Genomic DNA, 22,007 nt, shown 5'->3' with positions numbered 1-22,007 from the left:
TACTGTCACCAGAGGAGGAAATGAATTCCAGCTTAACCGTAATCTCCAGTTCTTCTTATTGTGGCTAGAACCCACAACTTTGGTTCAACCATGTTTAGATGAACTAATCTCAAGTATGCTCATACTTATATTGGTGTGTAAATGACTATTAGGTAACAAAAGTTTTGGAATCTGTCTATTATCACCACAGCTGACCCCCATACCTGAGATGGTTGCACTGTAATCCTTAAATCTTTAAAATGAATCCACAGTAAGTGCTTTATTTTGCCACTTTCAAACTAAGATCATAAATCTGGCAACAAAAATATCTCTGTGGGGATCCTTCGCTCCAATCTGAGTCTGTCAGCGGCGAAAACAGTAACTCTAGGTACACGTTAGTCTTCAAAAATTGCATTGCAGCTGTTGTGGCCTGTGAAGCGATCCAGTGGACCAGTTCCAAGACTGTATGTCCCTGTCAGTAACACATGAAAATATGTAAACAAATACTGCCCAGAATAACAGCCTATATAAAACTTTGATGACCACAGTGTAGGTTATGACTGCAACCTCGAAAGACAAACAAAACATTGACAGCTTGAACCCCCTCCCCCCCCAGGATAGCATGAAGTCATAGCTATAAAAACAGTATATCAAGGGAAATCCAGAGCTGTACATTGGCAGTGCAGTGAAGCGGTCCAAATGGATCCCCATTCGAAATGAGAAACGTGAGTTCAGCTGTGAGGAGGACATTCAGTGGAATGTGTGTGTGATTGCGGAAGTTGGGGAATGGTACCAGAGAGAATAGTCAAATTTAAATATATGAACCTAGAGTTGCACTGCTACGCATGGATTTAAGGTCGGAGTCTCTGCTGTGGAGAATTGGTTAAGGACCAGCGAGCAGGACGGGAGTATCTGTGTGACGGAGCGCTCCGGCTCATCACACCCTGACTTCAGCAGCAGACAGTCTCGTGGAGCCTTTTTCTTCAGGCTCGTTCTGTCTGGTCTCTGGTCTGAATTTGTGGTGATGGCGTAACGTTTTTGACATAAGAGGATGTAGATCAAACATTCAAACAAATTCCTGCACCAAACCCTGGCTGCAGCTTCAAACCGACAGATACATTTACTACCTGAAACAACAGAGTGCTCACAGTTTCTTGGTACTCTCAAGCTGAAGACGAGGACAGAAAACAAACACTGTATAGTTGTTCTGCGCCAGTGTTGTTCCTGGAATGAACCCAAGTAATCTTGGACAGATTCATAACAGGCCCGGCGTGGTTCTGCAGACTGCTGGGTTCCGGCTGCTGTTGTGCTGAGCGTTTCTGGCTATCTCACCTGGTTGCTCACCTGAATTAGCTCCAGAACTAATTGTGGACACAGTTATATTGATGTAACGAGGCTTTTTAAAAAAAAAAAAAAAGACTTTGAAAGAATTAATTAGCTGTAAAGGCAGCTACATTAAGTTTATGATATGTGATTGAAATGAATTCATGCGCATATGTTTGAGCACGGAGCACATTTGGGTAAGAGCATTAACTCAAGCAGTGTGTTAAAGTGCAATTTCTGGAGTATTTCCATTTAATGTCACTCTGTACTTCTCAAAATATACTGAGCTGATAAGAAGCCAAACGCAGGAGGCACGTTGGAAACTGATCCTTCTTCCCCACCCTATGTAGATTTGCTCTCTGTCTGCTATGTTTGCACCCTCTCAGGTCGCTGTCGGGGCGCATCGTCGGAGGAGTGTGGTGGTTCTTCACCCTCATCATCATCTCCTCCTACACGGCTAACCTAGCCGCCTTCCTCACCGTGGAGAGGATGGTGTCTCCGATCGAGAGCGCAGAGGACCTGGCCAAGCAGACGGAGATCGCCTATGGGACGTTAGACTCAGGCTCCACTAAGGAGTTCTTTAGGGTGAGTGTCTCAGCTGGCTGTCGTCCATGCTGTCGCTGCATAACGAGAGCGGTTCTGACGGTAGTTAATGTTGGCCAAGATCACAGAGCAGAAGAAGCCTCCGGAGCTTCGCTGTGGGTTTTGATTTATTACCTGCCGGGTAATAAATCGAATGATTAATCAATAAAATAATGTCTAGAATTGTATTTTTTCCCCTGATACAGCACTACTAAAGAACTAATACTACAGCTACATGTGATTAATTCAGCACATCATAAAACAGTGGTGCACAGTGTTTTATATAAAAAGGAATTAAGTATGACTAAAGGAGCAAACAGCCAAAGGAAACTACATGCATTGGTTTTTGTTAAGTGATTTAAAAGAGCTTTGGGATGGACGGCCAAGATTGAGCTCATATTTTTTCACATGTCAGAGAAGAACATCCCAAAACTAAATTATGGTATTAGGATGAGAGGAGATATAGCCTGTTATCAGTCTGGTTGCAAATCCATTTTGTCCACAAAATTAACTTTGGTTCTCTCTGAAATCAAAAATGTGTTTTTTTTCCCCCCCAGCTTGATACTTTCTGGCAACAGGAATAATTCTGCAGCGCGTCTGGGACAATTATGCTCCCTTGTTGAACCATCAATAGAGTCATAAACCAAATGTTGATTAGCCTCACTGCGGCTCCACTAATATGCAGATTCATTTCTATCACTGCTACTCATAAGTGCTGCAAAAGCAAAGTTATGAATACTCTCATCACGGACGCACAATGCATTAACATCTTATAATAAAGAACCTATAAGTTTGCTGTCTTAAAGACATTAAAGGAGACGTAATATGCTTATTATCATGTCCATAATTGTCTTTTGGGTTACTACTAGAATGTTTACAAGCTTTAATAATCAAAATATGCATCGGTTTTTCTCATGGCGTCCAGTGCTGCAGCTCTGTCTGAAACGCCCTGTTGTAGCTCCTGTCTTTTTAAGCGCCCCCCCTCCTGAATACCCATTCTGCTCTGATTGGTCAGCTCACACATGCCTGAGCCAGCACCGAGCCAAACTAGCTGCTCGTCATAAATTATGCAAACATGTGACACGCTGACAGAGATTAAAGGCTGATGAGACGTTTCGGGAGCAGTTTTTCTGTAGGAGAGAGGAGCGTCTTTAACTTACATGCATAAGAACATAAATACAATGAAGGGAAGTGAATTAATGTGCCAAAAGCAGGTGACAGACTGTGTAAGCCTGTCAGTCTTTTAGTTAATATATCATCTACATTAAATTAATGGCTTGCTTTAAATAGTAAGGATGAATTGCAGACCAGGTCTCTGCAACTTACATTGAATTAAGTGAAATGAGCAGGTTATCAGGCTACTTGTGTGTTTGTGTTTGAAACTTTAGAAGGAAAAAGACTTTCAAGAAGAACTCCAAGATGTCATTATAATTCCAATTTGTGGTCCTCTGTCACAAAACTGCAATCTCAAAGACGGCGTCCTATTCCTCAGAAATGGAAATGTCATTCACAACCAATGTCCGGCACTGAGCTGTGTCTATTTTTAGTCCCAGTCGGTCTCTTGGTGTGATTGCTCCGAGCGAGTCTGAGACGTTTGATAAATACAAATGGCTGGTTAGATCTGGTCGTGAACAGGGAGGGACAGTGTGTCAGTGTCAGTCTCTTGCTTTGGTCCACGGGGAGTTATAAAATCACATCATACAGTCTCTTCGGAGATTTACAGACAGCTTGTGTAAATACAGTCAGGATGGAACAGCATGTTTCCGTCTGTTTGGTTTGGGTATCTGCTCCATTTTACACACTCACTTCTGGCAGGAGAGGACGGAGTCGGTCCAAACATAATCAAATCAAAGCATGCGTCGCTCTCAAGAGAAAAAAGGCGACAGCGCTTTTACCTCTGGGATGAAATATTCTTGTCTGTGTGCGTGGAGAGGACTGATTTCGCAGGGGTGTGACCGAGCTGAGGCATGTTTAATGTTTCTGTGACCCGGCTCATTTATAAAGGCGTCGGAGCAGAATGGCTCGGTCCGCTGTGCCAAAACTGAACCGAGGTCTGAAGGCATAGAAATGGAGCGATCGCCGTGATCGGTGTGGAGGAGGTCGTTTGTAACTGGCTGTCTCCTGCACTGCAGCGCGTTTAAACATTACTTCAACTTGTGAAAACTGCAGCTGTTCAGACACGACTGAGAAGGAGAAAATCCAAGCAGAATGCTGAAAAATGGAAGAGACTGCAGTAGAATTTGAAGACGCCGATAATAAAATCAAGATGGATTTTACTGATATGATATTTAAGGCAGCAATAAGCGTTCGTATTAAATGTAGTTTTCTCTGAAATCCCCAAATAAATGTGTTTAATACAGCACATTCAACGATTCTCAACTTTTATTGGGTTATAATTCAGACTTGTAGGAGAAGCTCTGTTAGACTGACTGCGACGACAGCAGACGTGGTTAAACAAGACACCAAAGTTTGTCAGGGTCGGGTTGTTTGCCAATTTTAACTTTGTTTAACACCCGAATGTTTACCTTCCAGTGGAATGAGTTTATTAAGTGATAAGAGCGACAACGCCAGCAGAAGTTCAGTCGTCAAATAGAAACTTTTTAGCGGACTGCTTCCATTTTGTATTATCAGCTCAGAGAATCTCAAACTGGGGCGCGGATATAAAGTGAGCGACTGAGTTCTCGAGTGTGTCGATGCTCTCCTGCTGGACTTCATCTCACCAAAGTCAAACTTGGATCTTGTTTTATTACTCACTCCTCCCTGCCATTGTTAATGACTGATACAAGTTGTGGGGTCAGGTTGCGAACAACTGGACTCGTGTTTTTATAAAGATTATAAAAGAGATGATGACTAAAAGAAAGGAGATATTGTAGGCACAAGAAGACACCCTAAAATACTCATGTGTCATGTGTCTGTAATCAAAGTCTGTATCAAACTGATCAGTTTTTGAGGCTTCCTGGTGAATCATCACGGTAGCAGCGGCTCCATACACAGCGGCGGCGGATGTGCTAATCCGTGATGTATTTGGCAGCCTGTGATTTGTCAAAGGTGCTCCTCCGGAGATAATTGACAGGCGTGGAGTGACTCCATCCTGACTGCCTTTTTTCTTCCTCCGAACTGGAAAATGTCAGCGCAGGGGAGCCGTTCTGAGCAACGGTTGATGAAATCCGGTGATTCAAAGCTACTGATTAATTAAGAGCCGTAAATATCTTCTTCTTTTTTTTTTTTTTTTTCCCAGTGATCTCCAACAGAAGGAGCATCAAATAATCCGGATCACACAGCCTCCTCAATGCACGTAATATATGATGACAACTGACATGGTCATTTATTTAAAACACTTGCTTTTATTCCTTTCTGGTTTTCAGAGAGGATTTAGAAACACACTTTCATTTGAGCATTTTAATGTTTTTGACAGTTAGATTAAAGAGATTTTGTAGTAATGTTAAAGATGATTATTTGAGATTAGCATAAAGATTAGAAGCAGGGCGGTTACGACTTGCATTACTCTGTACAAAGTTTAAAAAAAAAAAAAAAATTCTGCCTTCCAGCACCTTTTGAGTTCACTCATCAACATGATATATCTCCTTTGTTTAATCTGCACACAAACAGAAATTTAAAAGTTGGAGTTTTTTCGAGAGGTAATTGCTTCACAAGGAGTTGTTTACTGGAACTATTTCCCCCGTTGCATCAAAGCTGCCTGTACAGGTGAAAACAAAGAAGAGACAACATGTTAATTAGTGAGCTTTGGAGGTTTTAGTGGGTAGATTTTGGACGCTCGGCTGCCTCCCACTTCTTCTGCTCTCTAAACTAAGCTAAGCTAATACTAAATGGACACATGTAATCTAATGTTTGACACATCTTATGAATTATTTTTTGAATGGGTTGCTGTGTGTTAAGTTTTCTCAGCTGCTTCGTCTCCATTGATTTACAAAATAAATGGTTTTCACAATAACTTTCAACCAGCCGCCGAAACAGACAAATTAGCTGTTTGTTTACTTTCAATTACATAAAAGTTGTAACCGTGATAGATTTTACTTTAATCCCGGCGCTGCTGCTAAATTAACTGTGTTATTAATTGTTTTTTATTCATTCGTTTCCGCTGATCATGAAACATACAGTAAATGAGTCTTGATTATATCCTCCACCAATGCATGTAAAATGGGGAACCGCATCCAGATAAAAATAAAACGGCGGGAAGATTGCACATGCTTTGTTTGGCCTGTCGGCTCCGCTTTCCGTATGACAGAGTGACAGACGTGCGCAGAGGGCCGTGAATCACTCGCAGCCCTTCAGTCAGCAGCTGACAGATGAACTGGTAGCTGGAAGAGTTGAGACCAGTTTATTTCCAGAATGGATTGAGGGGCGGTAAAAGTTCCTCACGAATCAGAGGACCTACGACCTGTTTGTCAGTTAAAAAGATTTGTGGCGATTAATTAGTATTAATTTACTGAACAGTTTGTCTTCGTTAAGCCGCGACTGCTGCAGCGAGAGTTATGACTCCTCTGACAGCACGGGGGGAGAGTTAACAGATATCAAGTCGGCCGACCGACCTGCTCCTGACAGGCGTGTGTCTTCATCTAACTCAAAAGAAAAATGTCTGTTTTCACACTACGGTCAGGCCTGTCATCAGATATTATTGTCATGTTAGGAGTGTTTACATGAACGCTCAGCTGAGCTGAAATCGTGCATATGTCAAGAATGATTCACGTACTAGCCCGAGCCCACAATCCATTACTTCCCCGGTGAATTATTTACACAACACTCCCGTGCACGCCATCGACTCGACGTAGTTTGACAAGTTTTACTCCGATCTTTTCTTTTACTTTCACCTGCCGGATGTGATGTGGGACTGACTCACAGTGCTACTGGTCACGCGCACTGGATTTCTCTTTATTAAATCTATAAATAAGCGAGTTAATACATGCAATTCTGCCCTGTTGCCAAGGACAACTCAAATAATGAGACATGCAGAATAAAAGCAATGCACAAATAGCTCATTCTTGTATATTCAAAATGATTAGGGTCGTAGAGAATAGCAGATAACAGATCTTATTTTCTTCCTCCAGAGTTTCGGAGATCTGATCTCACATACTTGTTTGCACTTCTACTTCCTGTTTGCCAGAGCGATTATGAAAACCGCCTGTCATGCCCCGACCACAACCCTGACAAGCTGCCGCTCGCAGACATGTAAAAAAAAAATATATATGTCAAAAATCTAAAAAAGTTTCCGCCCAAAGTTTCCTTTGAGGCGCTCCCTCCCTCACCGAGCTCAGCGGAAGGTCACGTTAGCCCAGTTTAGTGCAGCTTCTGTGTTTCTCTCCCCTCTATTGTAGACAGCTGTGTACTCCAGCTCCCCGGTGACCAGCGATCAGCCTCTCGCCGGCCATTTTTAGCAGTGTACTGAGTGTCAGAGCAGGGCCGCGCTGTGCGTGTCTGTAGCTGCTCCAGCTGGCAGCTGACTGGGCCACAGAGGTGAAGCCGTCAGTCTCGTAGTAAGCAGGTCAAATGTGTTAAAGGCAGCGGCGTCACACTTCTGCACACTGTCAGACAATGGTCAACTTCAACTCTTTTAAATGGTATTGGTGCTTGAACAAATGACGATGTAATAATAACGTCTGGTCACTTAGGATTTTTACTATTGTGTAACTGGAGTGTTTAATGTGGAAGTTAAAGGGAGAAACAAGAAACATGTCACCTTTTCTAAAAAAGTTCAAATAGGTTTTACTTTCCTAATTGTGAAGACATTTGGATATTATGAATGCAGTGATAGAGATAATGTGTTTTGCGCAGTGTTTTGAAAAAAGATTAATTAAAAACAGAGTAGATGTCAAGGCTGCATGATCAGACAGATATTCTCTTTGATATAATTCAGGATTAGTGGAAAAGAAAGGACATTTTAGTATCACACTTTTAATTGTCACTGAAAAAACTATTAAACTGTGATGCCGTGGCGTTTGTTCAGATGGATACGCAACAAAAACAACTTTTCTGACATTTGGCGGAGAGGATTTGTAGGCCGGAACATCTTAACGCGAGGAGCAAAAACAGAACCAGGGAACCTACGTAAAAAATAAACAAAGACTGAGGAAAAACATAGAGACTGGTTAACAAACAAAACACAGGTGAACACAGAAAAGGGATGGGAAAAGGACAAAGACAGGAAGAGGATTGTAAAACATGACATATGGGGATACAATCTACAAAATAGAATAGGAAGCAACGAAACTAAAAAGCCAAACCATGACAGTTTTGTCACACATTTAACCCTTGAGATCTGGACTCATTTATTATCGCGATTTCAATGGTGGGAAGTTGTTTTTGGGGATTTGCAGTAAGATACGTGGCTGAAAATCCAAAATAAAAACAACCAGATGAAAAGATGAAGCAACAGGTCATGTGCAGGATAAAGTTTTGACAGAAGATGCTGAAAAAGTTGGTAAATCTCAAAACGCTCTGATTCTGAGGGACAACTTAATATAACATAATTAGATAATTAACTTATAGAGAATGACTTTACTACTAAGATGAGGAAGATGCACAGATATTTATATACAGTATATTAATCAGAATAATTGCCTTCATGTATGTGCTTTGGTTATATTAGTAGTATTTAGTTTCAGTAGTTTGCAGAAATTTTAACTTTCCCAGAGTCAGAAATGAATGAACGCCGTCATACTGACCTTGTTTATGTGTTTGTCGGAGGGTTAGATGATGCACAACAGGCCTTAACGTCAGTATAACCACACAAACTCAAATGTAGCATAAACCTCAGATGTCGTTATGGAGGGATTTATTTGATAAAACTCAAAGTTGAAACCGTGATGGTTGTGACTCCAGCTGTGACCTGCTGGTCGGAGCACAAACTGAAGCGGAGGACGAGGTCGCGTCTGTCGGTTAATATTGATATCAAACACGGGCTGCGTTTTGCTTCTGCTGAGCTGCCAGATTGTCAGACTTCAGGCTGCTGGCACGAAGCCCGCTACCTCCGCTGCACTGTTAACATGTAGAGAGCGAATCCACTGCGGATTAAAACACTGTCCGCTGAGCTCTGAGTGTCGAAACACTGGGGCCAGAAACTGCAACGCCAATGTGACGTCACGGACTGAAGTGCAGCGGTTGTTTTTGCTTTAAAGCTTCAGTTTGACTCCAGTTGACTTTCTTGCAGTGGGATAGTTGAGAAGATTGACATCACCCTCACGTCTCTGTGTTAATTACAGACTTTTTTGGGGAGAACAGGGGAGTGCCTTTTGTTCTAATCTCTGATTTATATTTTATTTAATTCATCCGTTGTGAGATTTATTTAAAAAAAACACACAAAATGAAACCAAGAACCAAAAACGATTAGAGGAGCAGTGATGCTGGTTCTTTATAGCTGTCAGTGATTCAATGTGAGTCCTCCAGAGAAGGTGTCCGAGCCCCGTTTATTCATTCGATGGCACTAATCGTTGTTTATTTAGCAGCTATTTCCTCCAAAATGCGAGTGTTGTTTTTGCGGTAAACATATTAATTTTTGAGGCATTGGCTGGAGGACGATCACAGTTTATTCGTAAGTCAACGAGAGAAACCAAAGAAAACATAAATAACTCTCCGGACGGTCCTGCTTTTTTAGAAAGCGAAATGTACAGTCATCTTGGTTATGTATTTTAATTAAATACAGCTCAAATCATTGCATTCTGTTTTGCCTTAGGTAATACACAGCGTCTTTATTTCTTTTGGACATTCAGACTTCCTCCCCACCCTAATAATAATTTTATGCGGCCCCTAAGTGTAGCTGAGCTGATCGCCTCATGGCTCCAGCTCCAGTGATATCGATCCTCTTACATAAGAAAATGTCCCAAAATGTCAAACTTCTTCTTGTACTCAAACCCACAGCAGCTCACTGTGAATGTTTTTTTTTACGCTTGTCAGTGTGCATAACTAAACTGTCTCCTGTCTTCTCTCTGTGTCCTCAAATGCAGCGCTCCAAAATAGCAGTGTATGAGAAAATGTGGTCTTACATGAAATCGGCCGAGCCCTCGGTCTTTGCCAAGACGACGCCAGACGGAGTTTCTCGAGTACGAAAGTCGAAGGGAAAGTTCGCGTTTCTGCTCGAGTCCACTATGAACGAGTACATAGAGCAGCGGAAGCCGTGCGACACCATGAAAGTGGGCGGAAACCTCGACTCTAAGGGATACGGTGTGGCCACTCCTAAAGGCTCTGCATTAAGGTGGGTGGGATATTATAACAATATCATCCATGTTGTTATAGTATTCCACCTACCCTGATGTCTCCTTTTCTGCCATTCTCTTCTTCCTCACTCCTTTTAATTCTTCTTGGTTTTTTTTCAAAGTGCATCTATGAGTGAAGAGTTTTTATAAGTTCGATCGACACGTTTAGCCATTTTTTCTGTTCTGTCCTATGTATCTGGTGTGCGTCTCTCTGTTACTTTCTTCTCTCTCTTAAGGTTTTTTGGTATATTAGTGTGTAAATCCATTTGAATGTGAATGTGCACTCTCACTTTCCCCTCCTCCCCCTCCGACCTCGGTTTGTTTTTTGCTCTTTTTTCCCTCCAACCTCTTCTCCTTCCCCTCCTGTTTTTTTTTTGTTTTTTTTTCCTGTGGTGCTCTTTTGCATTTGCTTCTAATTCAACACTGATATATGTCTCTTTTGCTAGTTTACTATGCTGGTCTGTCAGTTGTGATGAATGTTTAAGCCGCATGCTGAATGTTCTTATTTCCAATTCAACAATGACAGAATGTCCCCATCCCGCACACTTCAGTTACAAGCAATGTAACCCTCCATGCCACCTCTCTAATATTTAACATTTTCTTTGCTGTAAAACAAATATTGCTTCTTACCCTTCCACACCAGTGAAATTACTCACCAATTTGTTCCTTCCGTGCTCCCCTTATGAACCATTGATATAATCACTATTCTTTACTAATATTCTATATTAGATTTCTCACGGACCTGTTCATTTTCTTACAAGTTATGTTTTATCGTTTCAAGAAATGCTGTTAACCTGGCAGTGTTAAAACTGAATGAGCAAGGCCTCTTGGACAAATTGAAAAACAAATGGTGGTACGACAAGGGAGAGTGCGGCAGCGGGGGAGGTGACTCTAAGGTCAGCCTCAATGTCACCAAAGTCGGGTATCCTAGAACAGAGTAATCGGCAAGGCTGTCGTCACTGGCTGTAGTCTTTGGGCCCAAATACCTTGTTAATCAGCTACAGATAAACATGTCTGTTTTTTTTGTTTACATATTTTTATTATGCAAATGTGATCAACTGGGAACCCTTTACTTGGCTAATGGAGGAAGAAAAAAAAAAAAGCCCAATAATGTGAGATAAACCAAAGTGTAGAAGTAAGACAGGAGAATATTAGATAAAACTGTTTGATGGTGTATTTGTGACAGAGTAGTTTTTGGCTTGTAGTTATGAAAGACGGAAACCATCTTCCGCTCTGTTTTTTATATCTACAGGCCAACGTGAGAGCTTTGAAGCATTCAAACTAATCCGATTTTTTTTTACGATCATATCCTCCAAAGTCGAGCAATGTGTGCACTCTCCAATCTGCCGCCTGGGTGTTAGGGCAGGCACGGGGAACAGCGTTGTCTTGAGGGGACTAAGCATCGCAGGCAAACGTGAGAATTCTAATGGCACAGTGAAAACTAACGGTCCAAACTTTTTTGTCCAACATCCTCTCATCGAAATCCAGCGTAAGACTGACAGAACACCTTTGGTTGGTCTTGATCCAAGGCCAGTCAAAGTCTATCCATGGCCACCCTGACCTGGTAAACCCTGCAGTAGTAGAGTATAAGATGTGACCAGGGGCCCCATTTGTACAAGAGGATTTGATTTGAATCTGTATTAAGATCGCTTTTTTTATAGAGAGCACAAAGCTAAGTGAACATGCACCCACATCTTAAAGTGAGACTGTGTGACTTAGATTAAAATAAAACAATTGAAATGTTTAACTTTGACATGCTATGAGACATTATGACAAACAGTCAAGATTCATAAAGTCAGTGAGCTAACTAATGTCAGTTACAACATCTTTAATTTAAAGTTAGCAAATGTTAGCCACCATTAGCTTGGCTAACTGGACATATCGGACCAAGTAAGTTTGTAGCAGCAAAGAATACTGAGAATTTTTGCTTTTGGATTAAAAGGAAGATTATGTAATTTCTTATGAAATAATTCACATATCTGTAAATTAAAGTTAGCTAACATTAGCCACCGTTAGCGAGTGGACGTAGCGGACCAAGTAAGGCTGTAGCAGCCAATTGACATTTATTGCTTATGAATGAAACTTTTCATTTTTAAAAGTAAGACTGCGTTATTTCTCCTTCAGAAAGTCACATATCTATAATTTAAAGTTAGCTCATATTAAGTATCGTTAGCATCCACTGGCTACTGGTTGAAGCGGATCAAATATGGCTGTAGCATCAAACTAAATACTGAGATTTATTGCTTTTGAATTCAAGTTTTTATTTGCAGAAAGAAGATCATGTTACATCCTCCTTCAAAAGTGACATATCTATAATTTAAAGTTAGCTAACATGATCTATCAGTAGCCACCATTAGCTGGTGGACATAGCAGATCACAAGCAATCTAAATACCAAGATTCACTGCATATTAATTCATATTTTCATTCGGTAACAGGAAGATTTTGTGATTCAACCTTCCAAATGCCACCTATCTTTAATTTAAAGTTAGCTAACATTGCTACATTAGCCACCGTTAGCTACTGGACATGGCTGGACTGTAGCAGCAAACCGAATACTGAGATTTATAGCTTATGAATCAAGATTGTGTTATTTCTTCTGCCAAAAGTCACATAGTCTCACTTTTAATGTCATGTTTAGGAGTTAAAATAGACAAGAAGAATCTCAGCTAATGACCATCGTGAAGCTTGTCTGTCATACTGTGTGCACGTGCATAACCTATCCTCACTTTATCCCCGCAGAGGACATCAGCCTCAGCTCTGCAGAAGAACTGGGAGCTTTGGTTTTTTTGTTTTTTTTTTTCCAGATCATCTAAAATAATATTGTACACAGATGACGACTCCTTGCAATTAAAATCTGTTGTACAGCCTTGGTATAAATGAGGCCCCTGATCTTGTGTTCCAGACACCAGGGCGCAGTAACAGCCCCCACTGTGGATCCATCTCTGCCTCTGCTCTTCAGCTTGCATCATGACCACAGTTACACGTGGCAAATTGCGAGAGAGGAGACAAGGCAAACTTTGCTGTTATCGACTCGAGTCATCCATTCCTGAGTGAGCAGGATAAATGTGGATACCGGTGATGGGATAACACAAAGAAGCCGTCTCCTCTCTCAGCGGCAGCTTGCCTCGATCCCCCCCCACCCGGTTAGAAAGAGAGTAGACGATCAGCGTAACACAGTCACGTCTGACTGCCACATTTCTTTGTCCTTGTTTCACTTTCAGAAAAACGCACGAGTGGATGATTTAATAACAGGATGGAAATATATTGTATGTAACTACCACTGAGAAAATACGAGAAATCTCTTCATTGGGCTGCTGTAATTCAAATTCAGCAAATTCTGAGTAGAGATACTTCAATGTTTTTCTTTTCCAACATTACTTATCCACAACTGGTAATTTCATTCATCGGTGAGTTAAAACATTGACATCCTTTTGGGTAACTTATAGTTCATGCTGTTTGATGTTACATTACGGATGTGACATTATACAGTATGTGATGTATGTCTTGATTTGGCCATGGGAGTTAGTGTTGTGCATGCAGGTTTTTATTTTGTGTGCTCATGAATGCTTTTAGATTCCTGTTTTCTTGTTTTCCAGAGAGACTGAAGGGTAAAGTTCTGATGTGACTTAAATCAGAGGCAGCGGAGGTTTGGTCAACTCCTTGGGGTGGACACAATAACAGAAACACCTCAACAATGTATCATATCCAATACAACAATTAATGCGTCCTTTGTGAAGTTTAGAGGTCTCTAAAGATGCAACACAAGTGATTCATTGAAAAATCTGTAATTTATGACTGTAGATTTGTCACCAGCTCTTTAACATTAGTTAGCATTAAACTTTACAAATGTAATGTTTATAGCACTAGTTGTTGCATTGCATTACAGTTGATTGCACATGCGTTTATGTTATTCTGTCCACCCCCTGTACTCAATCAAAGTGTTGAATTTGTACTCCAAACAACCAAAAAAATCATATTTCATATTGTCATGCAAGTGTTCAATAAGTTAGTAGTGTAACAGCATTATACTCGTGCCCTCTGCGGCGCTGTCGTCTTCGAGAGAACCAGTCCACTTTAGATTATTATAATTAAATACGCCTATCTGCTTCCTGGAGAACATTACCTCCAATTCTGCCAGGCTTTGAGTGAAATCTGATCCGTCAACTGGATGCATAATTAATGAGCCTTTGCCGACAGTCACCAGAGAGACGACAGAGGCTTCAGTGGCTTCGATATGCAGGTGACTATGTGACGATACTGTGGGTTTTTTTTATATATATATACATGAAACATGAGCTCCCTGCTGACCTTAGTACTTATACTTGGCATGTAATATGACTCATGTTTAATTTTCTTTATTTTATTTCGCCGTTAAAGGTATTTTTTTTTTAGCTTCAGACTTGTAGAAAGAGGCGCTGAATCAGTTGCAATTAAACAGATTGAAGATTTAATTTGTCACAGGCTCGTACAATATGTGCTGTGAGAATAGTGATAGAACAGGAGTTAAAATAAGATCTGCAGAAATAAATATGATTAAAATGTAAAAAGTCAGGAACATGGAACTGCTGGGCTTCTCATATATATAAAATATTATGTATAGTATATACTCTACATTTAGTTTACAAAGTTAATTTTTAGATAGTGTTCTATGTGGATTTATCACAATACACAGTTTGTTTTTGTGTCAATTATCACAACATCTTTCACCAAATATCTGATAAATAACTGATGATTATTGGTACTTTGACAAAATATTAACACAATGAGATCAATCATCAATAATCATCAGTAATGTGGATATAATGAAGTGAATAAGAACAAGTGTCCTGACACTTCACCAAGTCCAAACTCCACGATAATGATATAATAACAACATATTATGTAATATGAACTGTATGTGTGTCGTTTGTTAGATTTTGCTCTGCAGACCATCACTAACTAAAAGTTCAGTTTCAGTGTTCAGTGCTGTAGAATTTTAATTAGTAAGCATCTCGGGCATGCATAATAATTCTAATTATTATTTTAGTTGTTTTGCTTTAATTTGAGCTGTTTGCTGTGTGCAGAGGCTCTCTGGTCGGTGGAACCTGTGTGAGTTCTCTCTGCGTGGAGCTGTGAGCTGCTCTTACATCAGAGGTTCAGGACAGCTCAGTGTTTCTCTCTTGACAGTAAATGTCAGGTGGAGTTATTCAGCAGCACCGGCTACACTGCGACGGGCCACAGAGCAGAAACACTTTGATTTTATGTCTCTCAGACAAAATAATTACAAAAAGCCAAGCTGCTTAGAAAAAGGGGGCCAGGGTGGAAACAGACGTGGTTTTCTTCACTGTTACCTCCATCGAGCAGCATTTTTCACCTCTGAAGTCCCGGTTATTTCTCTGAGATGTTATTTCTCTCTGCACCCTTTAAATCTAGGTCTTAAATCTTTTGTGACCAAAGTTAATATATAGTGTGTTTCTATCCTCATGAAGTGATGAATCCAAACCTTGTTAGTGTTTAACCTAACAACAAACCTGTCCTCTAGTTACTGCTATCATCTGTTTCCATACATTAAAATTACCACACAGACTCACATACCCACACATACATATATATATGTATATATATTTATATATATGTGAGTGAGTCTAAACTATGAACCTGGACACTTCATGTCAATGCATTATTTAAAAGTCCATGGCCACCACCTGGTGGTGCGTCTGAGGTCTGGGACTCAATCTGATGACCAGCAGCTGTTTTTTTTTCTTACACCTGAAAAGAAAACTGCAGATATCTGATTTATAATAACATGAGAAACGTCAAATGTCCATAGAGTAGATCGTCTCACCCCAAACGCTGTATATTTTATGTAACAGTAATTAACTTGAGGAAAGGGTGAATGTAAATTTAATACAATTACTGTAGCCACATTTTTTATTGAGATGAACAACTATTAAAAACAATTATTATGAAAAATCTGTGATTATTAGCTGTTTTGCTCCCGAATGGACTAAAAAAAACGACCCACTTAACATCATTTTTGTTTGTGATTCATCCTCACAGTGTCTCCGTAATGCGTCGTAAGCATCCAGAGTGTATTTCTGTCCGGATAATATAATTACAGATCGCTGTTATGTGGGATTGTTACTGCATAAATCTTCATTCACAAACAACAGTTTGGTTCATGTTCAGCCTGTTGTTGCGTTTTATCATCATAACTTTTCCTTTCAAAGCGCTCTGACCGGAGAACAGGACCGCAGATCATCCACTTAACATCATGCATGATTTCTTCCTCCTCCTCGTATTTGTTTTCTTCGTATAAATAATCTGAAAACATGATTTGTATTTCTATTAGATATAACAGTGGTGAATACAATATATTTGATGGCGATTACAAACGCTGATCTTTATTTTTCTGAAAGGAAATAAGCCTGGGAATCTGTCAGTCAGGGAGATTGAGCTTAATGTCTCGCAAAAACAAACACCCTGAAAAAACAAATCTCACAATCACGTTTTTCAGGACCTTTAACTATAAATAGATAAACTGATGAACCAAGATCACCTTGACTTTGAGGGTCTAAATTTGGTACAGATGTTTCTGATTTCAAGGGGGGAAAGTTTTATGAGACATTAGCCTCCAACAACTAATGAAGCTGAGCTGTTGTGTTTTGTCTGTTAGTCAAGAAAGGGTTCCTGTTAGATCCACCTTGCTAAACATGAAAAAAAAAGGCTGCCCATAGCAAAAAAAAAAAAAAAAAGAAAGAAAAGAAAATGTGCCCTCAGCAATTACTGCCTCTTGTTTTTTCTTCCATTCTGTTAAAGCTATGCAGCAGCTGCTTTATTCTGCAAGTTTCAAATCTTTTCTCTCTTCTTGTGATCAGTGTGTGCCGATTACTCAAAGCGATATAGGTGGGGTCTGGCATGCTAGGGTAGTCATGGATTATGAAAAAAAAGGTCATATATTGATATATATATACTGTATATATACTGTAGTGTTGCTTGCTATCTGTGATGTGTTGGCCAGGACCCTACTACTATCGCTTTGCACAGTATAAAGTAGTTTTAAAAGAAAGTTGAATAACATAAAATAACATAATATAATGTTATTTATGTTATTTCCCACGTGAAGAACTCCTGTAAACCTTGCAGTATTGAAACTCAGTGAACAAGGCATCTTAGACAAGCTGAAAAACAAATGGTGGTACGATAAGGGTGAATGTGGAACCAAGGACTCGGGAAGTAAGGTCAGTCGCTGCAGGTCTTTTCATACTGATTGCAAAATGCATTTTGACCCAACTGTTCATATTGCAAAAAAAAAAAAAAAAAAAACATCTAAAGCACACATCCTTTGTCAGACATGTTAATCAAGCTATGACATGAAAACTAAAACCTTCGCACATAGTCGGATTTATCAACAGTCTGATCATGATCCATTACATTACGACATGACTCCATTTTCTTACAACTCCAGATTTGTTAAAATAATGATAATGATAATAATAAGTGCAGCATGACTACACACACATTCTTTTGATCCATACCATTAAAAAAAATTGAAAGTTGAATCATAGAATTGAAACCATTATACTGCTGTTTGGTCGTCCAAACCTTTATTGAAAGTTAGTTTATCGTTGGTCTTCATCATTTGTATGCAATCTGCGGTCTGTTTAGCTCCCTGATACGAGCCGCTAGTCTCCCCCCCCCCTCCCCCCCAGAGGCCTCCTCACTCTGACTCCGAGCTGACCTTTAAATACCATCCGAGTGTAAAGTGGTCAAATGGTATTTAATAGTCATGTCTCATAGACGGAGTGTCAAAGCATGGAACTTTATATTCCACATTTAATTAATTTAAGGGAAGTTTTACAAGCCAGTTATTTGACTCCCTAAAGGTAGAAAACGGCTTCGGGGGGGTTACAGAGTTTCGCCCTCCGGGGTTGGAATGCAAATGGTAAAACTCACATAAATTAATTTCAATATGACTGTTTGGCTTTTAATAGCAGCAAAATGGTTCAATTCGCCCCCCCCCACACCCCCACCCCCCTTCCACAGCTTGCCACTTTGATTGTACAAATGCAGTGTGTTGAAGTTGAGCAGCTATGATAGGTTTTAATCTGTAGACCTGTACGACCACGACCGCCTTCCTCTAGACGTGTGGGCTCGTAAAGAGACCATCAAGCTGGATAGATAGCGGCTCTCTCTCTACATTCACCTCCTCAGCTCTTTAGAGTAGAAAGCAGACACATTTAAGTTGTTCTAGTTTTTGCCCCTCGTAGGCTAAATGAGGCGTTTGTACCTCAAGAGGGTTTTGTAGACACCATTAGCAGTCGTCCTCAGAGTTAGCCGTAGTGCAGCAGGGTGTACATGTAGGATTGGTGTTGGTGTAGCATTGTTGTTTGAGGTTCAGCCTCACCGTGCCAGTACATCATGTCTTAACGGTGGTCTCTACCTCCCCCAGGACAAGACAAGTGCACTAAGCCTGAGCAACGTGGCAGGAGTCTTCTATATTCTGGTCGGAGGGCTCGGCCTGGCTATGACCGTGGCTTTGATAGAGTTCTGTTATAAGTCACGGCAAGAAACCAAAAGACTGAAGCTGGCAAAGAATGCCCAGAACTTTAAGCCAGCCCCTCCGCCAAACACCCAGAATTTTGCCACGTACCGTGAAGGCTACAACGTGTACGGGACAGAGAGCGTTAAGATCTAACGGGTACGTCCTTTTGTCGTTGTTTCTGTGTTGTGTCAGTTTAAAAAGAAAGGTAAAATAGGTGGGATCAATCAGTGTGTGATCATTAACTTAAAGGTGCAGTATGTAAGAAGGCAACTGCTTCGGACCTTCAGTGGAAATCTCTGCGACACAAAATTTAGGCATTGTAATGTCAAAACTGCTGTTTATTCACATTCTGTTGACAACTTTAGTTCATTTTTTAATCTTACATATTGCCCCTTTAACCTAAATATATACATTTGATTAATTCAAGTTAATCCAGAGGAACATTTCCAGTGTTAGTTTTCAGAACTTCTCGAACTTATAAACATGAATTGTTCGGGCCAGAAGTTTGTGCTTCCAGGTGTGAAGTGTTTGTAGTTTGAAACATTCAGAAATGTTATTTTTAAATCAAATACTGAACTTAATTTTGTGCCCAAAGTCACAAAATATAAGCAGTTGCTAATGTGGAACAATGATATATGACTGCAGTAGATTACAGATGATTATTAAACACCACGTTGAAGAGAAACTGACTGGAGGAGGGGCTTTGAAGTCCGCACTGACTTCAGTCTTCACATCAGTGAACTCCTAATGTTTCTGACTCTGATGGTTGTTATTGAACTCTCAAATTGAGCTAAATCAACTCAGCTGCCACACAAATCATGAGAGGACCGAACTAATAATTCAGTTTAAGTTTCACTAAATTGCTTTTCAGAGTCTGCAGGGGAACTTGTATGTGTTCTTTCTTTTTTTTTTTTTGTTGAGTCGAACCAGCCTAAAGTGATTTGCTCCAGTGTGCCGGCAGCAGAATCTCATCCTCACCCTTTGCACATCTCTCGGCTCTGCAGAAGTGAAAATGTGTCAATTCCCACTGGAGCGTCTGGACGGAAAACAGCCACTCTGTGTGACCCCCGACACCCCGAGGCTGGCATCCTGGAGGCGACTGTCTTCTTTGTCATCAGCTTGGACACAAGCCTAACAAGTCAACAAGAGCTCATTCTGGGTTTGTGAGGCCCGTCACACTAACAGAGGGCAATGACGCAACAGGACTTTTCTTGCTTCTGGAAACATGAGATTTGCCTCTTGTAGTGCCTTATGGAGCATTTCAGCGTCATGGCAATGCAGATAAAAATTTGAATTCACTTGAAAAAAAAAAAAAAAATCAAATCTGTGGAACTATAGGGCAAAACATTGCTTTAAATGACAATTAGATGAACTGTTGTAATTTCCGTTGTTTTTCTATTCTGACGAAGAAGATGAAGACGAAAAAAAAAGCCATGATTTGCAATCAAACCGTCCTGGAGTACTTATTAAGTCATTTGAATACTTTACAGACATATTTTTGTGGTGAACTCTTTTAAGTTGGATTAAATGTTATATTTAGTGGAGTAAAAAGTCATTTTCTTGTTTTACTATAAGACTATTTTTCGGTTTCATGATATTTAAGACAAAGCATCGATCAATAGGGTTAAGCATCAATTAAAAGTGACGACGTTGTACCCCAAGTTTTTTTTTTTTACTCGGAAACTATCAGTAATATGAAACTATGGTCATCAGAAGCTGCTTCCTGCGACCGTGTTATTTCTCGCAGCCTGTTGGACTTCATTCACAACTCAACTCTGTTCTCTTAGATGCTTCTGTTAAAAAAAAAGAAGAAGAAAACGCAAGACTTGGTTTGTTTCAGCTGCCACCGTTTGGAGATGATTTAAAAAAAAAAAAAAAAAAATTGAAAATGAGGTCAGCTTCTAATCACTTAGTGCCATATTGTTGAAATCATTAGAACTCGTAGGGACTAGGAGAGCGACCCCCCTCTTTTTTTAATGTAACAGCATATTCCAATGGTTTAACTGAGCTTATGGTTTACACTTTGTACACACGTAGAAGCCGTTCTCATGTAAAATGCAGTATCTGCAGCTGTGACTCTCGACATTCTTTTGGTAACTGATTACACACACACACACACACACACACACACACACACACACACACACACACACACACACACACACACACACACACACACACACACACCATAGCTTCTTTGGTTGTGATGAGCTTTCTGTGTCTATGCATTAATGCAGAAGGCGAGCTTGGTGAACTGTACATTGAGGAAAAAGAGCTACAAATGAAAAACATTCGTCTGTTTGTATAAGTGAATTTTTTTATAAACTGAAGGAGAAAAAAAAAAAATCAACCTACAATTGCTACAAACCATGTACGCCTACATTTGTTTAGTATATCAGACTTTCTCATCCTTTCTCTCTCCCCCCTCAAGATTAAAAGTGCATGTGAACTCGGTGATAGTTTTACCAAACTGCAACTCGAAATGGACCCTGGGTTTAGTTTTGCGTCCGATGACGACGTGCGATCCGGTTTGTTTTTTTGTTGTTTTTTTTTTCCAGTTCATTTGTAACAGTACCTCAACCATGAGAGTTGCATGTATGAACACAATGAACCTCTGTGGAGAGGCCATGTACAAAGGATTTTATTACATTTCCTTAATAAAAGCAGGTTTATATTCACCTTTTAGACTTTGACTCATTTGTCCTCTTTACATGTAAAAACAACAAACTATTGCATCATGTTGGATCATTTTAAAATGGGGGGAAACCACATCTGTCATTTATTGAAGCGTAGAATTTGTTTCCTCTGCTGCAGGTACGCAGCACACCGGGCAGGTCTTATTTCAGAGATCACTACGGGAACTTCACACACACGCTGTTTAGTCAAGATCATCTTGAGTTAATTACGTTGGTAAGGAAGGGGAGAGAAGTCTGAAATGAAAATGAAGAAAGAAAAGAGCATAAAATGGCTGTATTCTGTTGGATCTGACTGTTTCACATGTAAAACACTGGGAACTCCAATAGCTGCTATATAATTCTCATTTAAACAAGATCCTGGTAATGATCTGATTATAAATTCTGATATTTTTAAGTAACTCAGTTTCTAGACCGATAAAAACTTGATTTTGAGAATTTTCTAACAGTTGGTCACCGCAGCCACACGGTAATTTAAAATGAGGAGCTCCAGGCGGTGCTTTGGCCAATGGAGACTCTGGGAAGGAACAGGTTGGAACAGACGATCTGGAGGGAGTCATTAATGTGGAGTGAGGATTTAACTGATCTAAAAACCTTCTGTAGAACTGAATGAACCATTTTTTAATGCATGACACTGAAGGCTGAACAAAATTCAACCCGTATTTGTAAATGTGCTTCGATGGGGTGCAATCATTTCA

The 22,007-nt window shown here is 40.2% G+C and overlaps 1 protein-coding gene across 9 annotated transcripts in view; it reads left to right on the top strand.

The window, feature by feature from the left end:
* LOC119030977 (glutamate receptor 3-like) overlaps window positions 1–21,294 on the top strand; it is a 93,081-nt gene extending 71,787 nt beyond the window's left edge. For 3 of the 9 annotated variants that reach the window (XM_037119010.1, XM_037119007.1, XM_037119008.1), the window contains 5 exons: window positions 1,689–1,887; window positions 9,843–10,090; window positions 10,873–10,987; window positions 18,524–18,772; window positions 19,621–21,294. In XM_037119010.1, coding sequence (XP_036974905.1) covers window positions 1,689–1,887; window positions 9,843–10,090; window positions 10,873–10,987; window positions 18,524–18,769 — 808 coding nt within the window. In that variant the 3' untranslated portion in view covers window positions 18,770–18,772; window positions 19,621–21,294. Of the gene's footprint in view, window positions 1–1,688; window positions 1,888–9,842; window positions 10,091–10,871; window positions 10,988–17,197; window positions 17,380–18,523; window positions 18,773–19,620 lie in introns of those variants that run through there. The other 6 variants (XM_037119011.1, XM_037119009.1, XR_005078482.1 and 3 more) reach the window with 5 other exon arrangements.
* Window positions 21,295–22,007: the final 713 nt, after the last annotated feature.

The sequence above is a fragment of the Acanthopagrus latus genome, chromosome 13 (assembly GCF_904848185.1).
Source record: "Acanthopagrus latus isolate v.2019 chromosome 13, fAcaLat1.1, whole genome shotgun sequence".
Lineage (NCBI taxonomy): Eukaryota > Metazoa > Chordata > Actinopteri > Spariformes > Sparidae > Acanthopagrus > Acanthopagrus latus.
This window is presented reverse-complemented; position numbering and strand designations above follow the sequence as displayed.